This window comes from Mycteria americana, chromosome Z, assembly GCF_035582795.1.
Source record: "Mycteria americana isolate JAX WOST 10 ecotype Jacksonville Zoo and Gardens chromosome Z, USCA_MyAme_1.0, whole genome shotgun sequence".
Taxonomy (NCBI): domain Eukaryota; kingdom Metazoa; phylum Chordata; class Aves; order Ciconiiformes; family Ciconiidae; genus Mycteria; species Mycteria americana.
The window spans coordinates 73,155,399-73,180,685 of NC_134396.1; the positions used below are offsets into that span (position 1 = coordinate 73,155,399).

The window sequence follows — 25,287 nt, forward strand, 5'->3', positions numbered from 1 at the left end:
CAGGACAAATGCTATCAAAGTTTTAAAACTGCATTGACACTTGCCATATAGCTATTAGAAACTTCCTTTCAGGTCTGCAAGGTTTGCTATGGGTTCTCTCACTGGAGCTTTCTATTTCCACTGTAGGTAAAGGTAATCAAGACAACAACTTACTACAACTGTTTATTGTGCATACTGGGAACCAGAAGTGTTCGAGACCCTGATACCAGTGGTATTCAGCTTTGTAACTGATATGAGCCTGTTTGTTGAGGACTTTCTAATACAATATAAAGTAGGCAGAGCTTCAGATAAATGTAGAAAGTTGCAATTATGGAAAGAAATTATTTTGTATTGTACTGTGCTCTTCAGTTCAGAAATCTTTGCTTTCAAGTGGTATTTGGTCAGTTCAGATAATGTGGGGAGAAATAGTTTACATTTAGTAAAAAGGCAAGGGAAGTGGAAGCTGTTGATTCTTTTGCTAGATTCAGTAGGACTTAATTAGCTTAGTGAGAGTTTTGAGACAGACATATGTATTTCAAAATGCAGACAAACTCTCACTGCCCTACTCAGGGAATCATGAGGGACTGGACTCATCAATGATATAGGAAAAAATAGCAACTTATTTTTATTTGAGTTGTAAACAAAAATGTGCTTTCTGTTTCCTTTGAGGGATACAATACTCAGGATTTTGATCATGACAAGAGAGTTCTTTCAACTGCAAAATTTGCAAATAATATAAGACTATAAACTTAATCTTTTGGTTAACACACTCAAGTTTTTCAAGGTAATGGCATCTTGAACCTGCACAATGAGTATTGCTTGGGTCAGTTGATACTCTTCCTGTGTACACAGCTTTCTCTTTCCATGAACAATAGAAAAGCACAGGTAGGAGCTGAATATCTTAGTGTGGTCTAGGATTTTCACATGCAAAAAGAGGTCTGAGGCAGACTGTCTCTATGACGAAGACTAATTCAGGGGTGAGTAGCATGAGAGCTCATAGCTGCATCAAGCATGAAGGGACTGTAAGGCATAACAGATAATACAGATAATGTGGGGTTTTTTTTCTGTTTATCTGTAGTTTTCCTATCTCTTAGTCCAACATTACATTTCTTTTCCTTTTGCATTTGGAATGTCATTGCGTGGGTTGCAGGAGTCAATGAGAATTAAAGCATTTTTGAGAATGTTTGTTTTAATAGATAGTGGTGAAAGCCACAAGAGAGAAGATCATAATTTAAAAACTGCTTTGAAGGAGAGTGAAGGCAGATGTGTATACGGACACATATACAGATATTAAGTGTGCATTTGTATATGTGCATGTCCAAAATTTAAAAAGCGAGAAGCTGATACTGGTTGTCATAAATGAAAAGTAGGAACTTCAGGAGATGGCTGAAGAAAGCCACACATATAAAGGCAGAGAATCTCAGGCCAGGAGGTAGAAGGCCAATGACCAGTTTTCAAGTCAGTTGAGAACATATATGCAGCTGTTATTGTGCAATGATAAAAAAATCAGTAGTAATTGAAAAAGCAGCCGTGTTCAGTAAGTGCTTTTGGTTTGTGTTTAGGGGGGAAAACTAGCTGTAGTTGCATCATAATGTACTTCCATTCTGGCAGCTAAGGGGGACATGAAACAGCAGCTGTGAAATCTAGACATTTTAAAATTAGCCAGTCAGGATATGTTGAACTGCAGAGGAAATTTTTCTTAGCTACCAATAATGGGCGGGGGGGGGGGGAGTTCTAGAATTTTCGAGGCACTGAGGGCATTCCAGGGGAATTGGAAAAAAGTTGCTAATATTTGCCAAAAGTAAAAGTAAATTAAATGGCACATTCAGTTATGGGTGTGTCAGTCTGGTGTTGATCTGATGCAAATATTGGAACAGGACTCAATGAAGAAAAATACTAAGAAAAGGAATAAGAATGGTTAATTCCAGTCTTTGTAAAGCTGCAGAAGCCGGAGGTTGAACACTAGGTACTTATGTCTTCTGTGATGAGATTACCAGCTGGCTGATAGAGGTAAAATTGGTAAAGTAATAGACTGACTTCCATAAGATATCATGCTGCACCACATTTTAATCAAGAAATTGGAACATGGAAATTAACATAACGCATGATAAATAGATTCTCAAATGAGGTAATATGTCTATCTCAAAATATAAATGGGAAGTTATCAGTCTTTGTATCTGAGGAGTGTGAAATTGAAGATACTGGATATAAAACAATTTGCGTTTTGTGACACACCAACTATAAACAAAATGTACGCATTCTAACACAGTGTAATGCAATGATTTCCAGTCCTTTGACAGCTGCACCTCACTTGAGAATACCAACAATGTCTCACGCTTTGCTTTGCCTAGCTTCTTGTGCCACAAAAAGCTGGGTACCTCCAGGGGTTGCCATCATCTTCCCCATGTGGGCCCGTCTAGCAAAGCCTTTTTGCACTGCTCCATATTGCACCCACAGCAAAGGCGTTAGCACTCTGCTCCGCATTGCACCCGTTCTGGCGCGGTGGCACTGTCCTGCCTGGCCTTGCAGGAAACAGGCTTGGTCTTAGCCCAGGTTAGTTCGGTTGGTCTCTGTCTGACCTCTTACCAGTTTATAACTTCCCAGTGCTACCTGCCTCACCTGATAGGGAACCACTGGTCTAGTGTAAGGATGCTTTGGAAAATAAAGAACGCATAGAAAATTCTCTGAAGCAGCAATGACTTTATTTAAGAAAAAAAAAAGACATGGAGTGTGAAAATAAATAAGCAGATTTGCAATGCTAGGGCAAAAGGGACTTTTGAGTCAACATATGATTTGGCCCCTTGATGCAGTGCTGTGTCAAGTTTGGACATCAAGATTTGAAGAAATATGTTAGCAAGGTTGTTGAGGACGCAATCCTCAACTAGCAATAGTTGAGGACGATAAAATCATGATCACAGTAGAGGGGGTAGCAAATGATTTAAATGAAATGCTGAGAAGGATCTTAAACTATCATTGTTTTAAGGGTCTAAAAGAAACTGTATTGCAAAATGATGTGATGGTAGATGGTCTTTCCGTCCAGCAGATATAGGTGTTTAATGAACTCGAATAACTGGAACTTAACATTAGACAAAGACAAAAGTGGGACATTATTTCTGACAGGATAATTAACTGTTGGAACAGTTTGGAGTGGGTTATGATGGGTTCTGTCCATCATTGCCAGCGTTGAAATCACGATGGCATGCTTTTAATAAAAAGACAAGATCTTCTTCATGTTAGAATGAACTTAAAAGAAGTACACAACCTATGTTATGTTGGGTATTGCAAATGGCTGTTACTATGACAGCTTTTCCTCTATAACAGCAGGTGAATTGCAGAATAAAACCATTTCTTGTGTCTTCTACAAAAATGAGTTTACTCATGCATGAATTCTCAGCAAGGCTACCAGGTAGGTTTTTAACCTCTGCACAGAAGGCGGTTACACTTATTTGTTCAGCTTCAGATAAATTTTGTGTAGGGGCCTTTTCCCTACAGTAACAGTTAACCTGTAACCCAAAAGTTTACCTAAAAAATTCGGGTTTTGGAACTTACAGTACCATTTGTAGATATGATTTATGATTTGCTTTTTGACAGAAGTTTCTTCTTCATAGCTTAAAGCCAAAATCAACTGAAACATGGTAGTTTTCATCTCTAATCTACACACTGATGTAGTTAATGCTTTGTATTGTAAGAGAACAAATTAAAATTGAATTAGTAGGTATTTTAGTGTAAAGCACTCAAGAAAACAACTGATGTATATGAGAAGTACAACTTTTAGAAATAGTACAACTTTTAGAAATAATACTTTATGTCTTTGTATACAACAGCTTTGCCCATCATGCCATGAGCATGGGAGAAATTTGACATATTGGTTAGGATTGTGAATGTGAGATTGAAAAAGGCACACAACTCCTGCTTTCACTGCAGTTTAATAAATTCTTAAGCAGCAGCTATATATGATGTGCCAGGTCCTTGTAAATGCCTCTGAGCTCTTGTTTGAGAGATTTTCTGCTCTAGAAAGAGGACAAGAAGGAAATCCTCCTACTGTTAAGCAGTTCTTTGTGAATGGGGAGGTACGAATGTTTCTTGGGAGCAGGGGGAGTGGCTATTGTTTTGGTTTGTTATTTGTTTTGTTATTTGTTTTATTCCAGCATTGGTAAGATTCTAGCTGAGCCACCAAAACCAGATATAGTTGTTGCTTTCACTGCTGGTGGTTCAACAAAATTCAGCAACTTTGCAGGCACCTCACACCTGAGACTGCTGATGTGCTGTCTTGTTGTTTCACTCTCCCTCACGTGTTGCATGTAGTCTTGCACTTCAACTCTTTAATCAAATATCTGATATTTTGTTTAGCTTGACTGGTATCTGGCATTTTTAGGGTCATCATTTTTGGTTGGGACTGCCATGTGCTGTGACAATAGAAAGAATGATACACACACACAGATGAGAAGCACCTGGAGCAGGCTTGGAAAGATTACAGAGAGATGTTGATTGGAATAAGACTTTTTATGTTCTGTTGCCAACAGGACCTGTTTTTTAAAAAAAAAAAAAAAAATTGCCAGTCTGTATTTCTCTTAGCCCACAAGAGTGACTTGGTGACTCTGCATGATGCCACCACACTGACGCAAGAAGTTTCTGTCATTTTAGAATGCATAAGCCCCTATTCTGATAAGGACAATCTAGAACGCAACCCAGCTGTTACTGATTCCTCTTTCTGCTGCTCAGTGTTAAGTTTTACTGTTATTATTTACTCTAGCTATTGAGTCCTTTCTCCTAGGGGACCTAAAATGACAGTAAGATTATGAGACTAAGAAAACATCATTTGATATCATGATTAGCAATTATGTCTTTGTCATACAAATGAAACCTCCTTATTAACTGAAAAATACTTTAGTGGTCCATATGTCAGGAAGCTTTTAAAACAGGAGTAAAGATTGGATAAACATTCACCCTTTCTGCTTCCTTCCCAGAAGCCTGAAAGGTAGATGAAGGGTAATAGTTTTCCTCTTGACAGTGTTCAGAAGATGACTAGAGAAGAGAAGGTTATTCCTCTTCCCAGGTATATGACAAAACTGCAGGGAAAGATGTTATATACTGAAACCTATAATAGATATGAAGGATAATATAGCAGGTGGGAGATAAGCAATGGAAGAAATTATTTTACAATTTATTATTGTTATTTTCAGTTATAATGCTATTGTATGTGGCTGCCTGTAGACAAAACAAGGCTACTGGGCACCAATTTACAGTCAGCTTGCTTTCTCTCTATTTTATTTTCTCTTGCCCATGAATTCCTTAGTCATATTTCACATTGAAATTGGTGGAAGTTTCTGCTCCGTGGGGTAAGGAAGCATCTCATGATCTAGCCTGTTGGATTAAATGAAATTTTATGTTCTGTGTTTCTTGCCGCATGTATGGAAATAGTCCATATTACGTGAATCCTCCGACTTTCAAAGCTTATACTTTTCTACATGTTTGATGATGAGGACAGATTAAAAATTGGTTCTAATAAACTCGCTATAATGCCCAAAATAAATAAGAGCAAGCACCTTGCCATTTTCCACTGTTTTACTATGCAAATGTTCTCATCCCCTTCATTCAAGTTCCTGCCTTGGGGATTACATGTTGTGCCTTCAGGAGGCTATGGCCCTTTAAATTTAATTAGTTCTCTTGTGTAGTGCAAACCACCAATGGCTTGATGCTGCTGGTTAATAAGCTTTGATCAAAGTTATTAAAAAAAAAAATGCCTATTATAACAGCACCCGACTGTGCTGTGTGGTTAAAGTTCCATCTGTGAAGGCTTCTCTTTTAAAGCCTATTTTAAGGAGGTTTAGAACTTGGCCATTTTAATTGACGTCAGGCTTAAATTATTATTTTATTTTTTTTGTCAAGCTATAATTGTAAATGGTTCATCCCAAGGAATAATCTCATTTCCCTTTCCCTTAAAGCTGTAGATATTTTTTTTTCTGAAACTTGATATTGGTCCTCTTTTTTTTTCCCCCATAACCTGATGGTTTTACGCCTGTAAAACATTTGCAGTTGCCAAACTTCTTTCCTTCTGTGTTATACCAGGTGCCATAGTCAAAATGCATTTCAAGGACAAATATCAATATGTTTCATGTCTCTTTAAAAATCCTGTTACGAATATTGCACTAAGAGGGATTAATAAGGTATTACTTTAAAATATTACTATGAAAATTATCAAAACTGCTTACACCTCTGCAAACACCTTCTTATTGTATGTGTTTCAGTATATAAAGTGATGTAGCTGAATATGGTTGCCTCTAAATAAGTCATTATTTATTCAATGAAGTGCTATAATGGTGATATAATTGTAATGGATTTATGCTTTGGTAAGACTGTTGCAGATTACTAAATCTGGTGATTAATCAAAAAAGTAGAGTACCTAATGACCACACTGCAGGTTAGGTGCAACAGCATTGACTAATATAAAATTAAAAAATGTTTGTTGGTGTATTATCCACATATTACTAAATGTTACCTATGAAGGAACTTTATTTCCTTGGTGAGCCATACAATTTTTTGAAGTGTAATTAAAGCTCTGTTTGAATCATCAAATGAACAGTCTTTATCAGATTTAAGTTAAATTGTAAGACTCTGATTTTTAGCATTGTTTCCGGTCCAAGCTGGAAATTCCAAGCTTAATGCAGTTCCATGAATACTGGGTTTTTTTTTCCTCCACTTAAAAACAAAGCTAGTTTAAACAGTTCAGCAATGTACATTTCAAGCAGAGGTGGAATTATTTCATGTTTTTTCTCTGCGTTTAATATATCCATGCAAAGAGGAGCAAATAACATAAAGTTCCAGTCATTGAAAAAAAAATCAAAATAAAATCCATTAATGAAGTAGTAACTTTATAAACTTTATCTTCTTCCATGAATAAGAAGCTTTTCCCCCGAGGAAGCAAGCTATCTATATGCTTGTACCTGGCTTGCTGGAGTTCTAATGTTCCCTCTACTTCTCTTCAAAATGCGTTGTACTTTGCTACGGCTTGAGAGCCTGAAAGTATTAAGCAGCATTAGGCAGAGATAACAAATCCTCATTGTATTTATGTAGAGTACCAACACGTTCCTATGGGACACATAAAGGAAATGTAGAGCCTCCTTCTGTTCTTGCTTATATTTCACCCAATTTGACATGTACCCAACAGGCTGTAATTAGAGCAGAGCTGGACATAAATTCTGTGAGTCAAGGCACTCTTGCACTGAGCATGCACATTCTAATACTTATTTCCTTTGCAAAACCCTGTAACTTGACCATCTACAAGACGGCACTAATTCAGTGGGACCCTTTCTTTGTTTTCTCTTCTTCATGAACTACAGAAGACCTATTTCAACACCCGTTGGTTGAGAATGTAATTCATCAGTTGTGAAACTATAGCATTAGTGGTGCTGGAGCAGTGCCATGAACAGCTGCTCTGTTTCATCCTCCTTCAATAAATAGTTAAAGAACAACTGCTTATCAGGTAAATAGGAAACTTCTGCCAGTCATCAATAACCTGCCTGGGGTAATCCCCATTCTAACACTTTTGTTTGTTCTTTTGCTTTTAAGTCACAGACTCTGTGTGTATTTGTTTAGTATCCAGCATAATGGTCCTTTTGGGATCTGTTGTAATTAAAAGAACTAGCAATAATTATTATTCTTATACGAAAATATGCTTCAATACATGTATTATGGACCATAGAAATTACCGAATGCAATGTACAGTGACAACAGTGCTTTATTTTCATCTATGCAAACCTGCCAAAGAAACCACTCTATCACACAGTTTCATTATGAACCTCATGCCACATGCCTGCTCTAAACAATTCTTTGAGTTGCAGGTCATAAATTGGTTCCCCAGAAGGTACAGTCAGAAGTTTACTTTTCCTGGGGGTTATTTTGCAAAGGTAAAACTGAGCCAGACCTTTTTTTTTTTCTTTTTTTTCTTTTTTTTTTTTGGTAAAGGATGTTTTACTTTATAGTGAGTGTTATGGTTTAACTGCTTTTAGTGTAAATAATAATCAGGCCTAATTTAATGGGAATTTTTTATTTTGTGTTCAGTTCACACCATTTATTATGATAGTTTTCTTGTGCATGTTTACAAAGCTAGGTATTTGCTTTTGGTGTCTTCATGGTTTTATATAGATATATAATTCAGAGAGGAAGAAAAGGCATCAAAAATATTTAAGTATACTTCATGGTATACTGAAAACTAATGAAACAATTCACATGCAAATAACACAATGCATTTGTATTCCCTTCCCTCTTGGAAATACGGATGTGCTTTAGAAGAGTTGATCTCGGGTTTAGCAGTATCAGCTCTTGGAGAAGTATCCTTTCATCAAAGAGAAGTATTGGTTCTTGAGAAAAATGGTTCCTGCAAGGGTACTGATAGCAAGTTTCTATAATCCTGAACATTAGGATAAAAGCCCTTATCTTCAGCTGTTGAATAGCCTGCGTATCAGTGGCAATCAACAAAGCCTGGATACTGCAGATTCTTGCAGACCAGAGAGTCTTGTGTTCAATGAGCATTCAAGCTAAGTTTGCTGGCATGACTTGAAACCTGTGGCTGTTGCACATTTTATAACAGCTCTTCTCACTTTAAGATGAATATTTAGTAGGTTGTCTTCTTAAACTTCATGTTTCATGTGTTTTTTGTCATGGCTGGTAGTGACTCGAGTAATCAGAAATTTCCACTGCTGTTTACCCACACTGATTTTTTTTTTTGCACAGTAACAAGCTTCCACTTCTGAATTTTGAATGTTGCTTTCTCTCTGACAAAATGCTGGAAAGGCATTTACTCTGGCCACCTGTGTAACATTCACTGTAATAATTATCTTAATTACTTCCCAACTGTATTACAGTGTCTCATTCAAGCAAACAGCCTATCTTGATTAAAAGCTGGGTTTCTGAAGATTGCACTATAACCTATAGTTGTTTCCTTGATTTATTACTTTTCCAGGTTAAAGCATGTATCCTTGTTTTTAACTTGAAATTTTCTCAACTAAACTTCACACTGTGACTCTGGTAGGTCTTTGCTAGATTTAAGAGTTGATTTCCCTATTTGGGTTTGCTTCCTGTAGCCCTTTTTTGTTTCTACAAAGCCAGTGAATTCTTGATTGGAAACATAGTTTACATCTAAAGAAATGTCAAAATCTTCATACTATATAAAATAAGAATAGAAAAGGATTTTATTTTCTTTTAATCCTTTAAAAAGCCTTTGATTAAGAAGAAGGAAATCCCTTTGCTCTGTGAGCTAAAAGTCATGAATGTAATACTCCCCTAAACTTTTTGTGGTTTGGTTTTGTTTTGTTTTGTTTTTAACTTCTTCCCACCTTCTCTCTGCTTCTATCCTGCTTATTTTACTAGATATTTGTTATTTATGTCCATCTCAAGTAATAGGTGCCGTCATAAAATCACTTTACTACTTGTCCTTTAGCATTTATTCTTAAAATAGATTATAGATCAATCTAAAAGGTATTGAGGATGAGGTGATAAAATTTTATTTTAAAAAGTTGCTTTAATCAATAGAAACCCTAAATGATAGCTGTGATACACAAATTCCACAGAAGTCATTTGGCATGACGCCAGCTTTCCTGGAAAGCAGTTTTTTGTTGAGCATTGTACTGGGAAACTGAGAAGTTCCTTTTCATCTTTAGGCTGAAAGGCTCTCCTCCAGGACCCTATTCCTCAACCTGCATAACACTACATACATCACATACACAAGTTTCATGTAGAATATTAGGCATTTGTAAAAGTTAGAAGGGAAAAAATGGGTTTAAAATAATTCAGAGGCAATAGGCAAATGACATCTCTAATTATTACTCCAGTTTTTATTGTGCGTTTCACTATATTCTGCTTGTTTTTAAAGATTAACCTGAGCTTGTTGATTTATGCTCCTTTATGTACAACAGGCCAAATGATCTCACAAAGAAGCTATCAGTTACAAAGCCTGTGTTCAAGGAGATCAAACGTGAAGTTACACACTCTGAAAGGCAGCTTACTCACATGTGACCTGACAGAGGAGAGACATTTTCAAAACTGGAGCTGTCAGCAGCATCTTATTAGTTTTTTGACTTGCTGTATAAATTAAAGGGAACAAAAGATATAATGCCAAATCAAATGTATCATAATCTCTGTCTTCTGCTTTTTTTAGTTGGGTGGAGACTAGAACCCAACAGATCTGAAACAGAGAGAGAATGTATTTCCTCATGCTTAAAAATGCCTCATTTTATTTACATAGTTGTTTATACGTTTGATTTGTTTACTCTTGTACGACACATATAACGTATCAATTGCTAACCCTCTGTGAAGAGCAAAATGGCAATTCATGAGGCTCAGTGCTTTACATATATATAGAAAGACAGGTGCAAAACCCACTCTAGTATTTTGCAGTATATGTTCTAAAACAGGATCATTTTTGCTGTAGTTAGATTAAATCTCTATCTGAAAGCTATTTGTTCAGATAAAATTATCATCTGGGTCTGTGCATCCTGAATATGACTCCCCTGCCTCAGAAGTTAAAGATCTAACTTTTCTTTAAAAAGGGCAGATTTAAATAAAAGCATGATCAGAGATGGATTAGTCTTGATGCACTTTTCCTCCCCAGTTCACAAGTCTTTACCTAGTGACAGCTTTTCTCATATTCCTGTGAGGTAGCAGTTAGTAGGCATGATCTTGATCACCTGAGACTAATCATCATAATGAAATCACTGGGCCTTCTTTTGTATTCTTCACAAATTTAAACCTAGTAATTCGCCTTTCCCAGGAAGGTATCCCTGTAGTCAAGCTGCTAACCTTTTCTTCCCTTGCAGCTTATAAAAATGTCATGAATAGCTCATTTATAACGCATTACCAATTCTGTCAGCATGTGAAAAGACACACTACCACTCTCTTCATACAAACAAAATTTGGATGCTCAGTGAGCTGCTCAGTTCTAGAAATTTGTGCATACATTTGGATATCTAAATATAAATTAAAATGGGTGCCCATTTTTAACTGTCTTTTTTTAAGAAATGTGGATTAAAATATAGGACTTAGCCCTTTGTGTAGATATCAAGTGTGTCCAAAATTAGCATAATTAAAATAAAAAGGTACATTAGCATATTTTTATAGGTACCAGTATTTTGGAGTATATTAAGAATATAATAAAAATTAAAAATTGCCAGTTACTCCATAACAGTATTTCTTAGCCTCTCTTAACCAAATAACTGCCTCAATAATTTGAAAAACAACCAAAACAAATTTTTCAGCAGTATTGATGTCCATGGCAGAAAACCAGTTTACTATGCTGATTTTAAATGCCTGCCACTTTAGTGCCAGGGCATTCCTTTGTTTAGTTTGAGAGGAGAGTTTATTTTTTATTTAATAAAAATATTAACCTTTCTTAGCACAAAAGTGAATAAGCTCCTCATTGGCAACTGTGCTGATAGCTAATAATCTCAAGTTTCAAGAATGACCAAAGTAACTTCCATGATTTCATTAATTAATCAGTCAATAGCTTGGAAAGTTATTGCATGCAACCAATTCTAGCAAGACCAAAAATCTCAAATCTCTTATGCGCAAACTTGTGCAGAGCAGGCTTTTGTGTTCAGTTTTGGCCATCTTCAGATGGCCAAACAGTATGGCCAGAAAACAGTATGGCCTGAGTGGGGAGAACAGTAAACACGAGTTGGGGAGGAAGAACTGGGTGGGAAAAATGTAGAATTCAGGAAAATAAGGAGAGACTAAACTTAATATAAAGCTGCAGTTAACACCAGTGTTTTATGTTGGTGTAACTGTTCTTACTCTGATCTGAGGTCTGTAATTACTAGAGAAAACTCTTATACTGCACAAATCCCTGTTACGTATGCTTTTGACAGTAAAATACTAGTTTGTATTCACCACCACCACCTTTTTGCAAATCAGAGGAGCATTTTGTGTACTTTTTATACCTGCCACCACATTAGTTTTCCTCATCCTCCTCTCACCAGGCATCTTCTGTTGCCTACAGCCTTGTCATTAGTTAACCTATTCATGGCAGTAAATTAATCTTTGTCTCTGTAAGGAACCTATTTGTTTCAAATGGAGAAATAAACTCAACTTGTAGGAGAACACCTTCCAGCAGTGCTTTGGCTGCTAAGGTCAGCTCTGCTCCAGCAGCTGAGACTTTGGATCTTCCAGGTCTGTTTACCTGGCTAAACTATTGTTTCTGCTTATACAGTGCTGTCCCTAGGTTTCCATCTGCTAATCCTGCAAACTGCAACTGTCTCCAATTCAGTAAGGCAAAAGCAGTGCTTGTTTGGGATCAGCCATACTGTGAGCTGTTGTCTCAGTCAGGAAAAAATAGCTCTTTAATCTATACCCATGAGTTGAATTCTCACAAGGATACTCATTACTTAGGTTCCTGGGAGAGAAGGGTCAGGTCATGAGTATCTGATTGCCAGCAATTTCCTTAAGACCTTTCCTGGGAAACATATGAGGCAGGCAATCGGAAGGCTTTGGAGCAGGAGTTGAGAAACACTATCTGAAACAAAGAGGTTAAATTGTTTGTAATCTCCAGGAGTTCTTGCATAAGGGTGATGTTGGCATTCCGGTGCTCTCAGTTGCTTAAGGTTATTTTAATTTTGTTCTACCATTTCCATGTTCTGTGAATGCAGCTCATATGCTGAAGACATTAAAGTAATATAAAAGAAAATATGCAAAAACTTAAATGCAAAATAAAGCTGTTATCTATTCCCTACTCAAAGGTAGTTTACTTCATTACACCTCACCAAATATTAACTTCTCTAGTTACACATAAAACTTGGTTTGTTTTAGGAACAGTATAATTAACAAAATGGTTCAGTAGTAGCTCATCAGTCCTGCTGAAAGCATCAAAACATTTTATATGCAATCTTTAAATTCAAACAAGACTTTCACAGTTTTGATGAAGGTGAAAGCTTCACTGATCTGTCTTTTTCTTTAGGAGGTGAAGAGAGAAAGCACATTATAAAAACACTTAGTCACTTCTCTGGAGTTGCCCCTGTGGCCCAGGAGACAGGGAAGGAGTATGTCTCACAGCAAAAGGGAGAAGATTTGGGACACATGTCTGAGAAGTGAGACACTGGCTTCTTGCATCATTGATCAGTGTATGCAAGATAAAGAAATGTAAATGAAGCAGACAGCAAAGTGTATGCCTTCGTATTTGAAACGGCATATGTAGCATTATATGACAGAGAATCTAACTGCTAGATTGTGTGCAGTAAGAAGGAGCGTTCAAAGAGAGAGCCCCACAGGCAAGCTTGGAAAAATCTCATGGAAGTGCTGTTTTTCCAAAGCAGCTGCATTTTGTGAACCACTGGATGTCCTTTGTTAATTGAGATACTTTGTTCTTGGTTTCCAATGACTCCCATTTTCTACAATGTGAAAGGTTTGCAGCATTTTTTTGTTGGGATTTCCAGAAACACCACATTGATATGGATGTACAATATGAACAGGATACTTGGTAGTAAATAATCTTCTTGGCCAATTTGTTTTTAAAAAATCCCTCAAAATCCACAAAACAGAATTGTGTGTAGATCTCCAATGCCTATGGTTTTTACCTGGCTGCTTTTCTTTGCGTGTAATTTTGTAACACAGCATATAACAGTTCATTTTCTGTTTAGTCCTAGTGCTAAACAAAGCTTAGTAACAAGCGGCTTTGTTTGACAAAAATCACCTGCCTCTCAATTTGCTGTGAAATGTCACTTATATTAATTGCTTGGCATCAGCCTTCATCTGTATCCAAAGATGAATCCTCATCCACAGTTTATTCAAACACTGCTCCTTGGTTCAAATTAGCATTGAGAGCATTCAGCCCATTACTTGTTCCTTGGCGAAGGTCTGTCACTTACTCAGTTTACTGAGACTGACTGTAGGCTGCCTGAAGACTCAGTTCCCTGCTTTCCTCACTTGACAACAGCAAATCTGAGTCACAGTTCCCAGTGCTCACTTGTTTTAAACCATTTAGCAAGGTGTGTTTAATAAACCTCCCTGCAAAACACTGCTGCTTGTTTGTGCGGCTGCTCCCTGAGAAATGTTCCTTTATGCAGAAGATTAAAAACATGTTGATACTTGTCCTCCAGTTGAAGCTGCTCGTAAATTATACCTGATTTGATTTTTGTTCCATTCAGCAAAAAGGTCAACTCAAGTATTGTCGCCTACCTTGATTTTAAAGAGAAAATTCTCACTGGTGTAGCTTAGCCCTATTCCTTAAAAGAAATTTACACTGTTAACCGGTGAGTTATCATGGGGATACAGCACTCAACTTAACCGTCGACTTTAGGACTCTGGCCGAATTGTTAGAGCCAGGTGGTCAGGTAACTGAGTGCTGATTTATAGAATCATAGAATCATTTAGGTTGGAAAAAACCCTGAAGATCAAGTCCAACCATAAACCTAACACTGCCAAGTCCCGCTAAACCATGTCCCTATGTGCCACATCTACACATCTTTTAAATATTTATTACCGATTTATATTAGTTAAAACTCTTGTCTCCAGTGTGTTAGAGTAGAACTCTAACGTAAGAACTAAGTGGTGGATTTTCAGGAATATTACCGAAGTGGCCAGTTGGCTTACTGCAACGCAATGCAAGTACACGGCCATGGGGGTCAAAGGAGATACAATACATGCCTCACAAGCAGAAGAGGAACACCACTGAAGAGTATCCTCCATGCAAGAAAGTCAAAAGATTTGGGGGTAAATAGAGGAGAAAGGAGAAAAAGGTATGAATGGTCAATTTTTGAGCAGATGGCACAGGAACAGAAGTGACTTTACTGCTGGTCTAATTGAATGCCTTTGGCTGTTGATTTAATGGCAGGGGAAGGGTGATGGTAAGTCAGGCAAACGTCTGCTTAGCTTGTTGGTAATTACGGCTGTTGAAATACAATCCGTTTGGACAAATATAGCTACACTGGCTTTTATATTGGACTGTTTGATAGCTAAGGGTTTGAGCCTGTGTGGAGAGCTGAACTGACACAGTGACAGAGCAGCTCCACTTCTGACGTTGGATTATAGAGAAGATGAGAAATTTGGGAATTTTTGGATAGATGTAAAATGCAGCTGGACCTTTAGATTAAATGAATTTTCAATCACTACACTATGCTGTCATTCATTTTCATATGATGTGCCCTATTTTTATTTATTTTACTTCGTTGTTTTTTACATCCCCCCATGTTTAAAACCATGTAATTAACCAGTGAAATTTGGGAAAGTGTTCTGCCAAGTGTTTGTAAGATCTGAGAACATTAACAAATCACTAAACAAGCATAAGTTGCCATCAAGATACGGAAGAAAATTAAATACACATCCTCTCTGGGTGCCCAGGAGGGATAAGCTCCTGTTGTGCACTTAGCTTTTGCAGATGAAGCTTCTCATATAAGCATGTTTTATCTTTTCATCAAAGTGGGGAACAGAGAGCTATTTTCTTTGTGGAATTTCTAGTTTGTATTTCCAAGAAACAGTTGAGGCTTATAGCTTTTAGGGAGATGTAAAAAGTGCTTCTGGCCACCAAGGACTTGATAAAGATTTTTGGCACTCATGACATGAATACATCTGTCTTTTCCCTGTGATCAGAGGTGGAGGTGGGTCATAAATGATGGAAATGTGATCTTCAATTTCCCACCTGCCTGCATCTAAACTGATTTTTTTGAGAAAGAAATGAAAGGTGTCGCACAGCTAACCATTACACTGAGCAGCTGACCCCAATTATTGCCAGCTGATGACATTGACTACATCAGGCCAAGGGTAAAATCAGATCTCTGTCATGAGTCCTATCATGTCAGGGGTCTTTTGGCTGTGAAACAGGGCAAGGATTAGAAGATTCTTATTGGAGAATTTTTAAGGGCTATGAGTGCTTTCAAGCTATCCTTAAGATATTTGGACCATGAGATTGATGTCAGTCATTTTCACAAAGCATCAGCAAGGTCAAAACTGTGATTGGCCTTGCATTTGTGCGCTTGTGTGAGTGAATTCTATTACTTTCTAGGCTATTGAATTGCTTACTGATGGTTTATTCTTCACTCTGTTACCACACTGGGTTCAGGAATCGCCTAGTGAAAAAAACCCTTCTTTTTAGGTATGTGAACATCAAAAAGCTGTTTAAATGTCTGAAAGCTTCCTGATTAGCTTTGTAGCGTAATTAAATTTTGATAAACTGGGAAAATAATAGGCGGAAAATCTTTCGTTACTTTGGGAACAAGCATCATTCTCACTGCATCCTGAGAGAAGGAGAGTCTTGTCCACCTCATGCTGGACCTTTGAGGAGGTAGTCATTAAGCTTGGGAGAGCTAAGGAGAGAAGGTGATTTATTGTTTCCCTGCTTATCCCCCCAGACAGGATAACTAAGGATAGAAGAAACACAGTCATCCCATTGTAGGTAGTATATCATTCCTCAGTGTATGCCTTGCTTGTGAGGTTTGGCTGATGTTTGGGGGTTCGAAGTTACTTTTATGTGCAGAGAAAGGCCAACTCTGCAAATGTTCTTCTGTTCTTTGAAGTGGCATAGACATTGAAGAGCTGTACTGAGCATCCAGATAAGCAGGCACTTTCAGGAGAAGTTTATTTTTTATGGCTAAAATACATTGCCTTAAATAGTTTTCATAAAGCTACAGCCCTAGTAGAGTTGTGTCTCTGGCCTACTGAGGAGAATTTTCTCTTCATAAACAATGCAAAGTTGCCTTAAAATAACTCGCTGGTAAATTCCCCCTGGGCAGGAGACTGTCTGTCAGCAAATCTCTGTTCATCTGGAAGGAAAGGAGCAGGCACAGGGAGACGGCATCATCTGGGGGAGATGTGCCTTAGCAGGGAGAACCCACAGTTCCTGTCTTCTGGTGGGAGACAAGGTATTAAATTTGGGATTAAATAGGGATTTTGCAGCTCTTTTATGAGCTTGAAGGAAGGAACCGTGCCTGTTTCACTCTGTGCCGCTCCACCTTTCTGCAGCAAGGAGTAGTAGGAGTAAAGGACAGATCAAGTTGCATTTTCTTTTATTTTTTTTTTTTTTTTTACAAAATGGGATGTTAGACAGGAAAAAGCATCACTGCTTTTAGGTGAGTGTAAGCTGTTTCCCACTTCGTCCCGCTCTCTTTAGTGTGGCTTGCTAAAATACTCTAGTACAGGAGAAAAGTGAAATCACATTTGTTAACAGTAGCCATTGGCTCAGTCAGTCTTGACCCTTATCTCGGTGACAGTGTATTAACCCTGACCTGTGCCATATATCTGTATCCTGTGTCTGGGGTAGGAAACTAGAAGGCAAAACAAAAAACAAACCCTTCCGTCCGGCAGTCTGGTATCTCAGAGTTGAACTGCCTGTGTCTCTCAATTACTCAGGCTGGATCCATGCTGCTGCTGATGCCATTCAGAAATACACCGACACTTTAATTAGCAGATGCATCTTGGAATACATCATCCCGTTGTTGCACATGAATCTGAGGAACTTTAAAATCCTTGTCTGGGGGAAAGCAGCACTTTGAACCGCTGAACTTGTGCAGTGATTTATGGTAGGAAAGATTCTGAACGCAGTTTCTAGTAAAGAGGGGGTGGCTTTATTTTCCTTAGATATCCTCGGATAACAAGATCAACACAGTTCTTGTTATTAGTAAAAATAGTTTTAGCAAGAATAACAGGTGTTTTTGTAGTAAAGACTGCTGAGACTAAATCATGAAGGTACATAGCATTTCCCTTTTTATGCCACCAAAACAAGAGTCTCTGAAATGGCTGCCTTGATATGCAACCGTGCAGGCTAACAGCAATCCGGGGACCAGCTAGCTGCGTGGGCTTGGAGCCCGTCATAGCATCTGGGAGTATCCTCCTCAAACTGGTCAGGCCACCCAACTCTGTTTTGACTTTTCCAAGGTTGGGAAAGATTTATTGTATCGAATGGAATGTCATATTCTGGGATAGGTATGGTGTGTTAACAAGTTAAATCTGAATGTTTTACAGAATAGTCATGGTGATGCTTTTTTCCTTGCTAATTCAGAGCTTGTGGGGAAAGAAAAAAGGAATCAACTGTAAACCCTTTTGCATAAGTTAAAGTACAAAATTACCATGTGCAGCTTTTGCTAGAGAAAAAATGGTCAAGAAGGATTCCAGGTGTTTCTCAGGTAATTATATTACTCAGCTGCCTTTTCAGGAAATAAAATCTAAAATGACTGTGTTCATGCACAGCATGCAGTTAGTCTTTTGCTTTGTTTTGTGTATGTCACCAGCAAGCTATCCCAGAATAATACTCTGAATTCTCAATTGGTGTAATTCATTATAGTTCCATTAACTTCCAGAGAGGCTACTCCGGTTTATTCTGGCTCGGTTTCTGGCCAGAGTGTTCAATTCTGAATATGTAATAGTGAAAAGTGTTAGTCATCTTAACAGCCGTTATTCACATTAGTATTTTGTGCCCAGTCCTGGATGTTTTAATGTGGTTTTTGTTGATCAACAAAGAGGGTGTTGTGTACAACAGGGTATACATGGGCAAAGATTAGCTCTGCTTTTGAACTTTATTCTGATATTTTTACCCTTCTGCATAATATTCTCCCCCACAAGTAGTCTAATCAGAGCTGGTCTTCCTGGGAGGCATGCTGCCGAAATAACAGTCAGCACCAGCGACCATGGGGCTGAGGCAGTACTGTGAAGACTTCCCTGGTTAAACCTGAGCAGACAAGGAGAGAAAACGTTTTTTTAAATGTCTGATTTGGAAGTCTGTGTGATTTTAATTATTTTTTAAGTCAGCTATCCCAGTATAATAATAATTAATCCATTTCAATAAAAGAAAATTACAGGTTCTCAAACATCTTTTTAGACAAGCATTATGATGGTTAGAAATAATATTACTTAAAAGCAAAAATTCTAGCATTAAATAATATCAACATTATTATTTCTAAGAATCAAGCTGTCAGATATAGTACTAATTAGGATAGCTGGAGTACTTGTAAGATGTAGCCTGTAATGTGAGAAAATATACCAAGATTCTCTGTTATACATTTATTTTTTTCTTGGAAAGAGTTAAAAATCAAATGATACAATATTTTTTGCTTATAGAACCTTGTTATGGCTTTCCGTCATCCCATACAGCAGCCACTTAACCTAATGACCTTATTCTGATTTTATTGTTAGTGAAGTTAATTCTGTAAGTCTTTGTAGCCTGAAACACTTTTTTTTTCCTTTTGATTCTTCAGAAAACGTCATTACAAAATTATGCATGATTTCTAACATCTTCAGCAAATTTTGCTGGAAATAACCCGCTAACATTATTTCTTTGAAGACATCATGTTTTTATAGTATTTCATCACTAGAATTTAGTATGTGGTTTATATCACAATGATCATCCCTTCATATTCTCCCTGCAGCAAGGTGCCAGAGGAAAAACTCTTTTTAGTCTAAATCAGTCTGTTAAATGGTCTGTTGGTTCTAGCACAGTGATTTTTTTTCCTGATTTCAGGCAGTGCATGTGTCATTTATTCCTATTTCTTTAAAAGTGTGTGGGAGCAGTTGTTGGAACCATTAGTTAAGCAAAAGTTTTTAATCTGCCGTTGCTATTTGCTATTAGGTTTTTTTGGCCCCTGTCCTTCCCTGATCTTCTGGAGTGCTATTCTGATAAACTCAGTGTCTGTAGCTTAAGCTTGATCTGTGTTGTGGTGGGGAAAGGAGTATGTATTTACACCCTATGTATTTAAATCCCATTTTCTCTAAGCTTTCTTTAGTTACAGGGAGACTGTACTACTTTTTATAATGAAGCCACCTTACTATTACAGTGACTGTTGTTTTGGAGGCATGTCAGGAATTGTTTAAATATCCACAGGGCCTTAATAATTTAAATGAATTTTTGGTGGTAGAGGTGCATGAGAATTTCCCAGTGCAATGAAATTACAAAATACATTAAATATAGAAAAGTATTTTCTTCTTCCATATAGATATTTTGAGCTTGCATATAATATTAAGCAACCATAAATTATCCCTATATATAGTTATCCCTATCTTTTTTTTTAGAATCACTGCGTGTTGATGGAGAGGTAGAGGAATTGCATGAAGCTTTGCCAGTCCAAGCTGTGTTCTACCCTTAAGTAATTTCTCAGGCTGCTGCACACTGCAAAAGGCTAGTCTGAATATCAGAAAGGCTTAGCAGTAAGATTCTTTATCAGAAGAAAATAGTATGTTTCCTAGGCTTGAACACGTGTTGTTTTGTGTTATCAAGTGGGTTTGGTGATTTAGGTAATCAAAAACCTGTCGTTCCCATTTTAATAAAGAATTTGCATGGTGCCTTTTGGCCCTGGTGATTTGTTGGGACATTGGCTGGGGACGGATGCATGGAACATTAGCACAGCTCAGGGCGTGATCCTGTTTTTTCTTACTAAGGAGTGGAGTTTTTGCCATATGGAAAGACTATCCCAGAGTTAGTCGATCCCAGCGGAACAAAGCCAGTTCTGTATAACGAGTCTGACTGTGACTCTTACCATCACACCATGCAATTACTTCATCTTGCATCCTGGCTGTGCATCTCTATTGTCTGATTAACTTGTGGCCAGGCTATTTGCCATAGCCTTTCGCCATTCATTTTCACCATTACCTGAATATCTTCCAGCTTGTCAATAACAAAGTGATTCATAGATGGTTTCATGATATAGGCTAAAGCTTCTGAAGTTGAGCTCCTTTCTAACTATATCGTCAGCTGTGGTCTGTTAGTGGTGACCTTTGCACGTGGGTACAGCCCAGTCAGATCAGGAGAGCCCTGCAGATGTCCAGGGACTTGATGAAGAAAAACAGCCTGGGTGAGAATGTACACACAGGTCTGGAGTCCTATCGTAAGTTTTATGATCCATTCACAGTGAATAATAAATGATGAATAAAAGTTAAAATTGTGCTATGTATGTGTCTGATGGACTGCATTGTAAGTGTTTAAAAGCATCTAAATGGAAGTTGTTATAGATTAAACCAGCCTCTTGATTCTGATTGAGTCATGCTGATTGATAATTTTTTGTTTGTTGTATATTAATGTCTTGTACAAGATCAGATTTCATGTTCATTGCTCAGTAAATGTTACAATAAATACTAATGTATTGCTGTTCTCAAAGTACTTATTGAGATCTTTAAATTTCTTTAAATATATTCTCAGAACCTCTTAGAGTAACCAGAATTACCTGTAGCATTTTCCACAGCAAAATTATCCTGTGATGTTGATTGAAATTGTGCCAGTGCATCTGCCATAAAAATGTTAATGTCATGTCTGACTGAGACACATGCACCTTCTATGTTCATCACTTCTGAATCCATTATAAAGACCTTAATGGTAGCTGTATATAAAGACATGCCATAATGACATCTTAAATGCTGTCTTTAAATTCACAGCATGAAAAGCCTTTTAGAAACACTGTATGAAAAAAGCAAGTAGCTAACAGCAATTTGTAGATAATATTCATGGTATGTCTTTTATTTAGTGGAGGTTTTGTATTAATTTCAATAGAAATAAATGGGTCGAGAAAGCTAATGCTGTAAATAGAACTTTGTTCCTAGTGAATGACATGTGAGACCTCAGGTCAGCTTGCTTGTTTCACAGCAAACATCAGAAAATGCATGCCCGAGTTTGGAAGTGTATCAGCTGGTTATACAAAATTAAAAAATATACAATAGAAATATAAGATCTAAAGCACATTGAATGTGGAAAAAAGGTATATACATACAAAAAACCACAATACAAATATTCTAAAAATCCCTTCTGTAGCAGGGTTATTTGGAAAGGGCATGAGCTTTTCATGAAACAATTTCAGAAGGAAGGAGTTCGGACTTTGTTACGATTTTGTCAAGGACCTTGTACAGTCACTTTCTGGGCAATGACCTCCTTTTACCACTCACCACAATACACTCAGTTTGTCTCAAATTTTGTTAAAGGCAGAAAGAGGAAAGGGGAATAGATGGAACAGAAGGCAGTACTAAATCTTATGGGCCTCACCCAGAATTTTTGGTAATCATCACGGAAGCCCAGAGGAATGCTGGAGCAAGGCATGGGCTTTCCCAAGGATGTCTCCTGGAGTCATGTCTAACTTCCCAGTTTTTCACTTCAGTATTCAAGACATTGAATACTTTGGGCAGTGGTTTACTCTTTAAAAGGTTTACTTTAAATAAAAATAAAAGTTAAGAAAAAACCAAACCAAAACAAAAACCTCATAGTTTTGATCCATGAGTGTCTACATTTATTTTCTTAATTACACAGTTTATAATATTGACATGACCTTTGATCCTGTCAGTAGTGCTGTTTGTATTAATTAGGCTTTATTCTTTCAACTGTTTTCTATCTACATTGATTGGAAGATTATAATAACACTTTATAATATTTCAGATGCTGAAGAATCATATTGGCTATCAGAGTGGTTCACTGGGCTGTTAGATCCCAAGCTTATTTGTGCCTGCGCCTTGCTTGACAAAACTGGCCCTTTCCTCATACCTGCCCACCCCCAGACTCACCGTTTCCTCCACAGAGGATTAGCCTCCCTGCCCTCTCCATCCTCCAGAGTCCCTACCCACATCCACATACCTGGTGTCTGCAGGGATAATAATACCTCTTAGCTGCTCTTAGGTTTACAGAGGTGCCTCTGTCCTTTGGACCTGGCTTGTGTGATGCTTTTCATTCCTCAGGGTCAAGATATTTTATAAAGTCAAGTAAACATTACTCATGGTTTACACAGAGGGAACCAAGGCGTGGATATTCATCAAGGTCAGTGGTAGGATCAGGAACAGATCCCGTGCCCCCCTGAATGCAGTGCAGGACCCTGCGTATTGAATAACTTTGATCCTTAGAAAATTATTTGTAGTATGGGATGCCAGAAGATTGTGGGGTTGGGAAAAAAATTATTAAACTTAACTTCTGCTTATAGATTCAAGAAGATTTTATCCATGTTTAGGTACCCGAATATCAGCAAGTGACAAATATTCCCTAGAAGCGTGATGAAATTAAATCATTTCACACTAACTACAAAACAGCCACTAGTAATGGTGACTTTTAGTTACCATAACCATAGATAGAATTAAAATGGGGGAACGAGAGGTAAAAAGCATGTTAGTAACTTTCTGAGTAAGCAGCCACCCTTGACTGCTTCCAGTGCTATTGTTAGTGATGTAGCACCTCTGTATAAACTGCAGGAGGTGCTCCATTTCCTTTTTACTCATTTAATGCTTTCTCAACGTTTTTCCTTTGACGATGAAATTTTGAATGATTAAGCTCTATCCAGTCATTAATTGTGTATGTTCAGATGTAAGGACAGTTTTAGTATAGCCGTTTCGTGTTCCAAGGTTAAAATTGCATATCTTTATGAAGGGACATAGTGCTTCTGTCATTAACTTTTAGAGTAAGTGATTTTAAAGCTTGAAATCTGTGTTTTTGTCTCTCAAAGAAAACAGACAGGACCATGTATTTATGTTGCTATATAAATAATGTAAGTAGCAAAATACCTTCTGATCTGAATGTAGTATTTGTTTAAACATTATTTTATTTCCTTACTAATATATAGTGAAATATGGGCAGGAAAAGTTCCTGTTTAAATAGATTTTTATTTTAGATTTTTCCACCTGAAGTGTTTGCTCAACATAAAGTAGAAATATCTATACCCCCAAAAATAGAATTTATAATATAATGGGAAAAAATCTTAACGCAACTTAGAAGATACCACACAATAAAGTTATTGGTAGAGGTTAGTAATTTTTCCAGCATAAAATGCCATCATTTTGAAAACACGCATTTTCCAGAGTTATTTGTCGTGGTTTAGCCCCAGCCGGCAGCCAAGCACCACGCAGCCGCTCGCTCACTCCCCCCCGGTGGGATGGGGGAGAGGATTGGAAGAGAAAAAGTAGGAAAACTCGTGGGTTGAGATAAGAACAGTTTAATAATTGGAACAAAATAATAGTAATAATAATAATGAATTGTAATGAGAAGGAAAACAACAAGAGAGAGAGAGGAACAAAACCCAAGGGAGGGGAAAAAGGGGAAAAAAAAAAAAAAAAACGGACAACCTCTCACCACCCGCTGACTGATGCCCAGCCAGTCCCCGAGCAGCCATTGCTACCCCCCGGCCAACTCCCCCCAGTTTCTATACTGGGCATGACATCACATGGTATGGAATAGCCCTTTGGCCAGTTGGGGCCAGCTGTCCCGGCTGTCCCCCGTCCCAGGTTCTTGTGCACCTGGCAGAGCATGGGGAGCTGAAAAGTCCTTGACCAGTGTAAGCACTGCTTAGTGACAGCCAAAACATCAGTGTGTTATCAACATTATTCTCATCCTAAAATCCAAACCACAGCACTATACCAGCTACTAGGAAGAAAATCAACTCTATCCCAGCCGAAACCAGGACATTATTGCAGCCTGTGGCTTCCCTTGAGTTGTACTGATTTCCTCAAAAATTGTTTAATGGGGAAAGAAATCATTCTCGTGGCGTAAGAGTCTAAGCTCCAGCTATTTCAAAGCACTATGGTGCACCTTCAGGGCAGTGGGTAGGTTATGGCCCGAGCGCAGCTCACGCTTGTTTTTTAAGACTACCTTCAGTGCACAGAGGCAGATCTTTCTGGCCTCATGATCCCTGCAGGGTTCTTAGTGAATAAAATATGTGTGTCAAGATGATGATCTTCTAATCCAGCCAGCTTTTATGTACATTTCCAGGAGACAGACTAGATAATCTAAAGACGATTCAAGCAAAAGGGCAACCCAGCATTTTATCCAAAGAAATCAAAAATAAATTTAAAAAGTCAAAAGGCTTTATTGTTTACAGATCTTTTCAGTCACTGTTATCTATTTCACCATCCAAGAGGTACTGATTTTGAGTAAGATGTTAGCCCATAGGAGTAGCTATAGTTCTTATGAATGCATGCCCGAGGGGTTTGAGACTTACTGTTGGTATTAATTCAGAAGCCCTGTTTCAAAGTGCTTATAAACAGCTATGCTATGTTATCTTCACATTCTAAGTAGCGTTACAGATGACCATTTTACATAAAGGTTAACAAAATAATCTCTTGCTGGTTTGAAATCAGTAAGTAATATAATTACCATTATTCAAACTCTTCTTTAGGACTGGCTTTGAAATGTCAGGCTCCACATCCACACAGCCAGGGCTTAGGCATAATAATAAGTATTGTCTGACATACGGGGTAACCTTAGAGGTGGTACTTGGAAGCCCACCACGGTCAGTGCCAGGGCCTGGATCAGCTGGGCAGGCTTAGCAACATAAGCTGTAGGTGCCAGGAAAATTCACTAGAGCAAAAATGATGCCAGTTGGAATTCCAGGCATGAGGTGTATGTTTTACATGCCTGGTGAGAAATTACTTTGGTCTCCACTA

The 25,287-nt window shown here is 37.8% G+C and overlaps 1 protein-coding gene across 6 annotated transcripts in view; it reads left to right on the top strand.

Moving 5' to 3' along the window:
- Window positions 1–25,287, top strand: part of XRCC4 (X-ray repair cross complementing 4) — a 186,865-nt gene that overhangs the window by 91,217 nt on the left and 70,361 nt on the right. Inside the window, exon 8 of one of the 6 annotated variants that reach the window (XM_075488529.1) lies at window positions 19,960–20,531. The exons of the other annotated variants lie outside the window; for them this stretch is intronic. Within the exon in view, the coding sequence (XP_075344644.1) occupies window positions 19,960–20,033 (74 nt within the window). The 3' untranslated portion in view covers window positions 20,034–20,531. Of the gene's footprint in view, window positions 1–19,959; window positions 20,532–25,287 lie in introns of those variants that run through there. 6 annotated transcript variants of the gene reach the window in all.